Here is a 12,366-nt window from a genome sequence, read left to right on the forward strand (position 1 = left end):
GATGGGAATGTGTTAGAATAGAGGGATCTAAAGGTCAAAGAGGGAACATGTTATAGATGAGACTTGGTATAAGATTCAAATCTTTAAAAACCTTGTATGTCACATAAGTTTGGGTTTTTAGCCTGAAAAAATGGAAAAGCTTTCCAAGGGTTTTAATTTAGCGAGTGACATGAGCAAATCTGCATTTACAAGGATAAATCTGGCAGCACTGTAGGAAAATATCAGCTAAGAGGCAATTGCATTAATTTAGCCAAGAAATAATGAGCACCGAAACCAAAGCCGGCCAGTGGAGATGGAGAGGAGGGAGTAAGCTGATCTCTGCATTCAGATTCTTATAACAAGGATGAGAATTAAGAGTGTATGAGTATTCACTGAATTTTCCTTTCTCCATCATCATAAATTAAGAAAATGGCAAATGAAGGAAAAGGGGAAATGGAACAGAATATTATTAACTATCACAATTGTTCATCTGGTGCTTAAGAAACCTGGGAGTTATTTCTGAACTAGTTCCAATCATACATTTCTCCATTCATTGAATTAATAAATACTTATCAGGTACCCTCTTTGAGCTAAAGATTGTTTAATCCAAGACATTGGAAATCCAAGACAAACAAGATCCCATCAAATTCCGCCCAAATACCTCCCTATAATTTCTCAGTTTCTCTAGATCTCAACTGTCAGTAACAAATTCTCTTCACTTCTCTCCCTTATCTGATTAAGTCTTACTCATGCTCTGCATCAGCTGAAAAGCCACTTCCTCCCACGGGACTTCCCAGACCCTCACCCTGGTTAGGGCCCCACTGCACCTGCTGGAGACTTCCTCTGAGTGAACCTCTGGCCACAGGGCGCAGAAGTCACGCTAGTTCAATAGCCTGTGATCACCTGAGGACACTGCCCACTGTGTCTTGGTCACTAACTGACAAAGAGTAGATACTCAGATATCTGTGAATAAATAGGGAGTAAATAAATTAAATGCCTTGACAGCAAGTTGTTTCTTCCGCCATAAAAATTATACCTTTAGAAAGTCAAACCCATTCCTATACTTTAAACTGGTATTGTTAGCCCCTTCTGCTCAGGAAGTTCAAAGTCATTATATGTTAACATTCTGTATTTCTAGCTTCGACTTCTAAGTGGAAAAAAGGAGCCACATATGGTTAGCTAAACTCATTTGTAAAAACTTGGCATCTTCTCAAACCATATTCAAAGCTTATGTCAGTTTTGAAGACACAAATAAAGTATATTTTCCTGAGACTCCCCTTCTTCGGTTGAGTTTTTGGAAAAGATCTCCCACGATGTGAACTTCTGTAAACTATATCCTAAGTGGAATCTGAATATCATGACTTGATTTGAACTTTCCATATACCCTCTCTTCTTCAAGCCATGACACTTTAAGGAGTAGAAATGTTTTATTTATGTGTAGAATAAGGAATATTTTAATTTTAGATTCCAAAGTACCATAGATAATAACATATGTTAATCTTAAATGCACTTGTCATGTTTCAAGTAAAAATAAGTCTCTTAAAAATGTTCCATAGAATGTATTCTGGCTTTAATAAGTAGTATGTTTCAGTCCTGCCTCTTTAGAACTATAGAAGTGAATAAAATGAATTTTGACAAAGGTTAAAAAATAAAATCTCTCAACTCCCCATTCTAACTCCCCTCCCCCGCTTTATTGTTATGACTAAGCATCAAATTAATGGGGAGTAATATCCACCTTAATCTCTCAGAGATAAGCACTTTGTGATGAATAATTGCACATTTGTTTTTGAAGCAAAACTCCTTAGTCATGGTTACCCTGAGCCCTAACGTTCATACAAATTTTGAATTATCATGGGGTATTGTCAGAAATAACCATAAAGTTTATTCAATTGATTTGACTAACTCTATACTATACCTAACAATTATGGAAGAAAAAAACAAATTATTTAGTTTTGCTCCTTTTCCTTAACTTTCCAGGAAAATAACCTCCCCTCCCCCAATTTGGATTTGGAAGTATATTGCCTGGTAATTACTGTCAAAGTCCTCTTACAGAAATAAGCAAAATGCATGTACATTGTTAGAATATTCTGCTTTACAATACCATAGGGTGGAAACATTAAAATGCCTATTTTGTAGTGGGGAAGAGAAAGTTGAAAATTGACAGAGAGTTTCCTGGCAAAGCAGGAAGGTAGGGAAGATAAATTATTTTTGTCTAGCTTTTACTTCTACTGGCCACTTTACTAGGTGCTTTTGAAATTTTGTATCTTATTTTAATGTCTTATAACAACCTGAGAAGTATTTCCCCTCATTATAAAGGTAACGGTGGCTCAGAAAGTATGTGCCTCCTACCTAAATTTAAGTTGCTAGTCAACGGTTGATTACATATCTCATATTGTTTCTGAGATACGTACAAAATTTGGGGGCAGAGTTGAAATATAAGCAAGAAGAAATAACGTATTTAATGCTTAAAAATATCAATTTTAAGTATAATATCTAGAGCTAATGAAAACTGAGTCCCTCCCTTTGGCACAGCTTTCTAAAATTCTGTGGCTTTGTTTTTTGTTTTCTATTTCTACAGTAGTAAACTACAGCATTTATTAAAAAGGTGTATAAAGACTCCCCTTTTTCCACTTGACCTTAAGATGCAAGAAACATCAATAAACAGCTGGACACAGGAAATTCACGTCTAAAAGACAAAAAACAAAAACCTAGGAGCGTCAAGATATTAGGAGCACAAAAGTAGAAAATAGATATTATTGAGGATATGAAGTGGTGAAAATGAATGTTTGAGCCTACGGCAAAGAAATTCACAGATTATGGCTGTGAATGAGCAATTGGGGCCCGGGGAAGCCATTAAAGGTAATGGTGAGTGAACAATTTGGAAGAAAATATGAACACAGTTTAATTTGACTGGAGCCAAGTTTCCACATCAAAGTATACTGCATGATTTAAAAAATATATATATATGGGACAAGCATACAAAGCAGTTAATTATTTTTATTTATAGTGTTAAATAGGAAGGCCCTTCTCAAAGCAATAATTAGTTTGTTGTATTTGTTTCCTGCTCTGTACCATTTCTAATCCTTTCCTGCACTTTCTGACACAAGTCAGCCAATGATGTTTATTTAGTACCTAGTGCATTACCCTAGTTCACAGGACTTTTTCCAGCAAGTGTCAGAAAACCCAATATATTTGGCTTCAACAACATGGAATATAGTAGTTGACATAACTGCAGGGTCCTAGGATAGACTTAGCTACTGGCATAACTAGATCCAGGTCTTCTGCAATGCCACACAGACCTGGTCCCACCAATCTTCCTGCAGGGTGGCAAGAGGGATGGGGGGCATGGGCTTCCACACAGTGTCCAGCACTTACTCTGGTTGGACTTACTTGAGGCATTTGCTGGTCCCTGCAATGGTCATGGTGGCCACGTGTCTAATGGTTGATTGGTTGAGTCTGAGTAATGCTCTGGACTGAGAGGAAGGAGGTTGGTCTCTACACAGCAATTTCCATTACCCAGGGTAGGAAGAATGAATCCGTGGGAATCACACATGACTAATGTCACAGATTCCCTAACTAAGCCCTCTCTCTATCACCAAAGTGGTCATCCTTTCTTTATTTTGCCTTCATGAAACAAGCATGTTTGAGCACACACAATGTGCTAGTGACTGTCGTGCTGAGCAAGAAGCCAGGACATCTGCCCTCACAAAACTGAAGGTGAGCGGATGTGAACAGCCACTTGTACTCATTAAGGCCCCAGTGGGGCTGAAATGAGTGTAGAGACGATGACGTGCAGGATGAGTTCCATCGGCCAAAACAATGTGGCAGATGTAATCAATTATAACTCTTAAAGTCTGACTTTGGGTTGAAGTATATTGCCTGTCAAAATAGGAAAAGGCATAACACCTTGATTTCTTGGCTCCTATCATGTGTAATTTTTCAAGGGCTAGATTGCCTTCGCCAGAAATGATACCTGGAAGAGGCCACTGTTGAGGGAGAAAGGGAGCATGTTTGGAACAGGAGTCCCTCTGGTGGGCTGGGCCGGAGGGGACTCTCTGGGCAGGACAGAGTCATTGGCGTTTGGCCTCGCGTATCTAAAGATCAGGCAAGAGGGAAGCAGCGTCAAAATAAAATTTGAAAGTCATAATTTTAATGAATAAAGTCTAAATATTGATTTCCTTTATTCATTCAGAGTAAAATGCCTGACATGAAAGATTTGAATAGTTAGCAGATGACAGTGGTCAACTCACCCACTGGCAAATTTCATTATCTCCTTTACAGCTACAGCCTCCATTTTACTTTCAGATTTTCCTCATTTACTTTATGGTTAAAGGTGCCCTTTCCCTAATACCAGATCTATACATTTTCTTGAAAAACCAACAGTAAAAACAATCACAAGTGGTTCAGAAGTTCGCCAAAGTAGAAATACTGCATTACACATCAATGTCACAGATAGATTTTTGAACTCAGCTTCACAGAATTGATCCAGAAAAAGAAAACATCCAAGCTAGCAAACTTCTAGGTAATCCTTCAGTTTATATTCCAATTTCCTAGTGGATATGCTTGAAAGAGGATATATCTATGGAATGAGAGTCTGTTTTTTCCAGTGGTCCTCAAGGAAGACTCTGCTATGAAATATTGGCATGTTTGCTTCAAAATCACACACAGAAGTTACAACCTTGTCACTCTTAGCGATGACATCTCACCTTGGTAGCTCTCCCTTCTCAGGGGTTGTATTTTCATCTCCAAAAGGAAATAGTTCTCAGGAAGAGGCACACAGCATTAATGCTGATGGTTTTTCAAGCAGACCATAAGACAAATAACAATCTCTGTTGAATAGCAATGGCGAAGCAGTTTTGAAGTTCTTGTTTTGTAGCTTTCCTTGTCAGTCCTGATCAACAGATGCTTGGAAAAACTGAAATGAGTTGCAAGTTTAGAGCATGAGGACTATATTTGCCTAGATTATCTCAATACTTTGATTTAAATGTACGATTTTGTTTTGATGCTGTGTGGGGGGTTTTGAGGTTGCATGGTACATACACATACCACTCTTCAGAGACATAGCTGTAGAATGCAAATGGTGAGTCCATAAAGAGCATTCAGGAGGAAAGGATTTAAAAGTAAGAATTTTGAAGTTAAAACTTTGACTGATTATTATATGTTAGACTCTGTGCTAAGTGCTTTATATGTAGCATATCAGGTAAACTTGATAACAATTCCATGAGGACAGTACCACTATATAACAGCTAAGGACGTGATCTTAGGGCTCAACAGTGAATGTTGTACGGCTGATAAATGATGGTACTGGGATGCAGCCCACAGCTCAGTGATTCCAGAGTAAAATTGCCCAGGTCTTAACATTGTTTGGGGGAGAACTTTACAAATATTTTATCAATTACTTCTGGGAAAACAACCTTCCTGATTTAAGCAATATATTATTATTATTTTTTTTGCATGTTTTATGCTAGAAAAACTAACCAACACAACAAGCTCTCACAACATTGCCTACATATTCTGAGAAAAAAGTACTTGTTTAAATTCAGAATTATATAACTTATTTTTATTTTTATAACATGAGATGTGTCAGGCTTAATCTATCTTGAGTGTTAGAGTCTTCTTGCAAAAAGACTCTGCTTTCTTCAGCCCACATAACTTTCATTTCAAGCCAAGTATTCCTACAGTGGAGTTCATTCCTCCCTCCCTAACCACCATTTAAATGCTCAGCTTGAAGCAAGAGAATGTCCTATTTTCACAGGCATTTCTTCTTTCTGGGGTCTCTTTGTTTTTAGGCTTTTTCTTCCCTCTTCCTTGGTTTCTGAACACCATAGATTGTGTGATTGTTCCCAAGTATGTCGATTCATGCTCTCTAGAAAGCAGACACCAAGCTACATGGAGTTAAAAGTGTGAGAGATCTGTTGAGGAGGATGTCTGGGACAGCAAAGGGGCAGGACGAGCCTGAAGCCAAGATGCAGCCTTGACAGCTGTGAAAGGAGAGAGGAAAGGAAAAGTGGATGAAAAAGAGCCTCAGAGCTGACTGTGGTATAGCTATGCGAAGGTCTCAGCCAGCCCGATAGGGGAACTCAGACTCAAAGGTCGCCCCTAAAGGACTCCCACAATGGGCAGAAATAACCAGGTCCCATCCTCAACATACTCAGCTGTTGGCTAGAAGCTTCCCCGGGGCAGAGTGCCTTGACCAAAATGCTGCCCCCGATTTGAAGACTCTAGCTGGTGGCTGTCAGCTAACTTCTATCCTTAGAGATGTTTCTCTCCTGCTGGAGCTCTGAGCCCCATACTTTGATGGCTGCCACAATTCACCTTTTAAGCTCAGCAGATGCTCTTCTCTTACAAGTTTGGGAAACAACTCTTTCATAGTTCCTTAGAGACTCTTCCTGAAGGGAACCTTACAAGGGAACAGTTAGTGTGATAAACTATAGCCCTCATCACTGCAGTTTCTATGGGGGCTGTGGTTGATACTTAGTATCTCCCTTCATTATTTGTTCTACAGTCACCTCATTCCCACCTGAGCCTCTGCTGGTCTCAGTGGCTTAGACTAATTCCTCTTTCATGAGAGTTTGGAACCCCGAGTAACAAAACCTTCTCAGGCCAAGGTTGCTGCATGGAACCTTGCAAAGTCACAATTGGGCAAGAGGGTATCAAAATGGGTTCCACACATATTTATCTCTGCCCTACTGTGTGACAGCAGCCCTGTTTCCTCCTGATGATCGGGGTCAATGATCTCTTCTACAATGGAGATTCATCTTGTCGCCTGCTGGCCACTAAATGAAAGGAGTTCATATTGCCCAGCAAGCAGCTATAGCTTGTTGTTCAATGGGACCCTTGCTGTGTCTTCTAGAAAAAGTGTGACCCATTTGTGGACAAGGGCCTCTAACCCTGTAGAGCTAAGAATTATGGGGATAAGAAGTACAAATTTCCCCACTCGATCATTGGTTGCCAGCTAACTGCGTTCCTCATGGCAACTTCTCTTTTAAAGGGAGACCTCAATGGCATATAGCACAGCTTCTGTACTAATATTTGGTCCCCTGCCTGTAAGAGGATTATTCACCCCCACATATTGCCGTGTAAGTTGCTGTGGTTTTCTGTTGGAGGAGAATTTATCCCCACCCCATCAATATCACTCTTGGCCATAAGACTGGTTTTAGCCAGTGGAATGTGAGTGAAACATTCTGTGCCACATCTAAGCAAAAACTTTGAGAGATACTGGGCAGTTCAGTGAGTCTTTTTCTCACTCTGCTATGAGAACATATCTCAGTAGGGACTAGATCCTAGAATAAAGAAAACATGTGGAGCAGAGCTGCAGCTGATGCACAGCCAACCCAATTAATACCAGCAAGAATTAAACCTCTGTTGTTGTAGATCTGTAAGAACTGGTGACTGCTTGTTACTGCAGCGTAACCTAACGCGCGCTAATACATTGCCTCTCTTCTCTTCTGCGATACTTTGCCTGGTCTTTGGCACGTCTTCTTTGTGCCACTTTCTGATGTTTGTGTCTCCTTCGGTGTTTCTGCCTAACAGATATCTGCTCACTAATGGCTCTAACTTTTCTTCCTAATGGTTCTCGGGGTCTCTGGATTGGAGATATCAGAAACAGCTGGATATAATTTTTAAAAACACACTCATTGTCTACAGAATCAGAGATTCTGATTCAACTGCTACAATTCAGTACTTGCTCTTAGTATGGGTCCAGGAGTCTGCACATTTTAAAAACTCCGTGTGTGCCTATAGTACATTCAGGAATCGGTTGTATGTTACGCTCCACAATCTTCAGTTTGCTTTAGACTAATTGTCTTTACTGGTCACTTGAATCTAGATGTACCATAATCTTGATTGCTTACCCTTAGCCTTGCCTTGGACAATGGTTTTTGAAACCAATGTCTTACCCCATTTATTCATCCTACATTTACAGTCTGGTCAAATTACACTTGTACCCGAGACCCGCTATAGTTTGAAGCTTACACTGAATTACTCTATGGAAGAAGTGTTAGTGTGCTAGTGTGTGTGTGTGTGTGTGTGTGTGTGTGTGTACACGTACATATATGAACAAAAGCATAGAGGGTTAGATGAAATTGTTTTATGCTGAAACAATGTAATTTGGAAGTGAAACTGCAAAACTAATTATCTGTTAGGGAAAAGGTGCAGGCCCTATTTAGGTCAAAAGTAACAGAAATTGCTGATGCAATTATTCCTAGTCACTGTCTCATAAATCCCTGTGTGCATTAACACATGCGTTAATCCTCCCATGTGACTATGTTACTGGGAATGAGAGGGCTGTCGAAGTAAATCTTTAAAGCACCTTTTGCTCAGTGATATGGCAACAGGAATAAGGAAACGACATGAGGATGCAAAATGATTGACATCAAAGTTAGATGAAATCAAATGTCTTCTGTGAGGAAGGTAAAGGCCGCAATCATTACAAATCAAAGAGAAACCTTCCCATTCCACCACACCCATCCCCCACTCATGCACCTCTATTCTCCCTTAAATTCTTGATTTTGCACAAATCATTTCATTTGAGTGAGCTTCTAGTTTGTTTGTCTGTTTGTTTGGATGGATGCTCTTGAAAGCACAAAAAATCACGAAAACACCTCACAGACAGGATGCTTACCACTATGATGTGAAAACCTCCACTCAGCTGTCCCTTCATTTCATTCAAGCTTCTGGATATCCATTGCTCTAATTAGTGTATGGAGCTTCCAGCCACCTTTATTTTGTTTTGCAATGATGGTATATGTAGTGTTGGAGTATTGACTCAAAGTATTCAGAAAAAAATGAATTTGACATAAAACATATTTTTAATTAAGGGGCAAGTTGTCGTTGGAATTGCATACCGGAATCAATCTCATGTTCTTTTTGAATCTTTGCTGGCTCAGTCCACAATGGTCATATAATTGTCAGAAGTCCTCAGTTGAAGAGGGGGGAAAGAAACCTCATTTTCAGTTATTGTTCCTACATAAATAATAAATTCATGACACACATAATAATGACATGAAAATATAGTAAAGAGAAATGCAAAATCTTACCTTGAATTCCGGCAAGTTATGAAGGCAGTCAGATAAAATGAAAGTTAATAACAAAAAAAAAAAAGGTCTAAGTAAACTTATATCTGGACAGGTAGACTCAATAGGTTTCCAAAATTCATATACTACAAGATACTTTTTACCATTTTTATATGTCTAAGAAAATCAGTCACATATTTCTAATACTGTCTCTTTTTCCGTTTCCTTAATTGATGGGTAGACATAAATGGAGACAAGAGCTAAACTCTAGAAAATTGTCTCTTTTAAAAATTCACATTGACGTTCATGTCAATTTTCTTCATAAAACAGTAACTTTACTTAGTGGCAGAGAGAAGGGCCTACGAGTCATTTCCTATATGATTAGTTGAGCTTCAAACTGAGAGAGATTTCTTATGTTTTTACATTTTTGTTCAAACTTTCCTATGTAAAATTTAAGAACCTTAGATTTGGGAACTTTGTATGCTCTGAATATTTATGAGGTCTTTAGAACTATCCTAGAATCAGATGATATTTTAACTCCACCTCTTTATCAGATGTCAATCTTCTATTCTGTGAGGCTAGCTTATTAGTAGAACTAAGTTTCTGGTATAAATGAAGGATTCTGGAATATTGAAAAAGGGCTGACAATTCCTTCACTGATTTAAACAAGCATTTTCCCTCCCTTCCTTCTTTCCTTCCTTCTTGTTTTCCTTCCTCTTTCCTTCCTTCCTCCCCTCCCTCCCTCTCCTCCTCTTCTGCCTTTCTTTACTTTCTCCTCCCTTCCTCTGTCTCTTTCCCCTTGTATTTGGTAACAGTACCTCCTTTTGTTGTTGTTTGTTTTGTTTTTCTCACTATGTAAACCAAGTAAAAGTGGGGATGATTTTGACAACTGGGGAAGGAGAGTCTCAAGTGCTGCCCACTTGGCCTCAGTCATGTGCCCGAAGGCAGTCTATGGCTCATTGTCATGGAATTCTTGTTTAGTTTTGAAGCCACTTCTTAAGATTTACCTCAAAGTAAAGGAAAGTGATTGAAGATCAACTGTGCTGTGCTGTATCTTTTTGATTTGGAATACTGGTTGGAGAGCATCTGGGCTCCAGGATACTTAGATAGCTGGGACTAAGTGTTTGTTAGGATTCCTGATTATAGTCAGGTTCTATCTGCTGAGATATTTAGTGCAAAAGTATAGAGTGTTTTCACGCTAATGGAAATGTTTCTTCACCAGTCTGAAGTTAAAATTGGAACTATCACCTATTATAAATATGCTTGTATCCATGGCCTTGCATATCCTGGCTCAATTGATCTCCATGGATTTCGGTCTGCTTTCTTTTACAGCATAGGTGCAGAAGTAGGGCGAGGCCACGAAGGAAGTTACGTGGGCAAACATTTCCGCATGGGATTCATGACCATGCCGGCTCCTCAGGACAGACTTCCTCATCCTTGTTCCAGTGGCTTTTCCGTGAGGTCACAGTCTCTGCACTCGGTTGGGGGCACAGATGATGACAGCAGCTGTGGCTCCCGGAGACAACCACCCCCCAAGCCCAAGCGGGACCCTAGCACCAAGCTGAGCACGTCGTCGGAGACCGTCAACAGCACGACCACCACCAGTAAGAGCGGGAAAGCCCCCGAGCGGACCGAAGGTAAAACACCCCATGCCCACTTTGTCTAGAAAAAACACTGCAGTCAACACGTGGTTAGCAAGCATCTGCCTTCCTCCCTGGGACACATAACCCTGCGTCTGTCTCTCTGAGGCCCCAGGAAAGAGGAATGGAGGAATCTAGCTGAAGTGAAGGCTAGTTATTGAGGTGTGGTCAAAAGATACCCAGGAACATGTATTTAATTCATCAGAAAGATAATATGTGTTTTCTTACCCCCTCAAAGCTTCAAATCATTAGGGAATTATTTTGCCTAGAAAGATACCTAAAATTTATATTTTCTTGCTTTTATAAGTATTACTTACATAATTATTAAAGTATTATGTGATTATTAGAGGAACCTTGTAATATAGGAAAATATAAAGAAGAAAAAATTGTAATCATTTAAACAATTAATCATATTTTTTACATTTTGGTGTACTTCCTTTCAGTGAATATATATACACACAGGGTGCCAAACAAATAGAGTGTGTCTACATGTTTTAAGAAAGGAAAAAGCTGTATTAAGATTGTCTTACTCAATGTATATCAATGACTCGAATCGTTATATTCTACAAAATAGCTAGTCAGTATTCATCAAAATTGTCAAGGTCATTTCAACTTTGAAAAGTAATATACAGATAGCATCTCTTAAAATGTGTATACATTTTTTTTTGGCATCCCCAGCATATCTACCCTGTTTCCCTGAAAATAAGACCTAGCTGGACAATCAGCTCTAATGCATCCTTTGGAGCAAAAATTAATATGAGACCTGGTATTATATTATATTGTATTTTAACAAAATAAGACTGGATCTTATTTTAATTTTTGCTCCAAAATACGCATTAGAGATGATTGTCTGGCTAGGTCTTATTTTCGGGGAAACACGGTATATACATATATATATATATATATATATATATATATATATATATATATACACACACACACACACATACATATGTATATACATATATACATATTCATATTCATATGTGCATATTTATATATTCATATTCATATATGTATATATGTGTGTATATGTATTTCGGTCTCTAATCTCTGTCTCTAATTTCTACCTGCAACTATATTTTCCCTCAGCTATGAAATACACTGATCAAATCAATCTCAGTCTCCTTGCTGGTCTATGAATATAAATTAGGTCATGTTAACCTGAAATGTCATCAGCTCTTTAGCCCCTGCTTGAAGAAATAACTTTCAGCTTTCTTGAGTTTTTCCTGAGAGCCCCTTGGTAGGAGAGCAGTCTCAAGTGTGTCTTGATCCGAGCCTGTTTAGATTTTCATATGTTAGCTGTGGCAAATGCTTTAAGATTCTCCGTGCTGCTGGTGCCAGTCTGTGAGCATGGCTGTACCAGGTTATGGGTGGCCTTTCCCGCCCGCACCCTGCCTGTCCCAGACATTCTCCACAGCAGGTTTCCCTGGGTCCCCAGCGTACACAGTTTCACAGTGGTTTGCAGGAGAGAGTGGAAGCAAGATGGATCTTTCCTCACCTGGGCAGGTTTCTTTGTCACCCAGTCCATCATGAAATCTCCCTGATCTTCTGGTCTAATATTTCCACAGAAGTTTCATCCTAGTCCATGAGTTGTGGTGCCTGTGAGGCATGTCCCACATCTTCCGTTCCTCTCAGCTCTCCTTTTTTTCCTGTATTTGTGCCCAAGTGCCCATGTAGCCAAAAAATAAAAGCATACTGAAGCATACTCTGCATACTGAACAATACAGATA

General features: G+C 39.2%; 1 protein-coding gene across 2 annotated transcripts in view; it reads left to right on the top strand.

The window, feature by feature from the left end:
* The window catches only part of NYAP2 (neuronal tyrosine-phosphorylated phosphoinositide-3-kinase adaptor 2), a 242,919-nt gene that overhangs the window by 92,523 nt on the left and 138,030 nt on the right, over positions 1 to 12,366 (top strand). For both annotated transcript variants that reach the window (XM_019736641.2, XM_074314124.1), the window contains one exon: positions 10,326 to 10,630. In XM_019736641.2, the coding sequence (XP_019592200.1) occupies positions 10,326 to 10,630 (305 nt within the window). The remainder of the gene's footprint in view (positions 1 to 10,325; positions 10,631 to 12,366) is intronic.

This window comes from Rhinolophus sinicus, linkage group LG01, assembly GCF_036562045.2.
Source record: "Rhinolophus sinicus isolate RSC01 linkage group LG01, ASM3656204v1, whole genome shotgun sequence".
In the NCBI taxonomy this organism is placed as follows: Eukaryota; Metazoa; Chordata; class Mammalia; order Chiroptera; family Rhinolophidae; genus Rhinolophus; species Rhinolophus sinicus.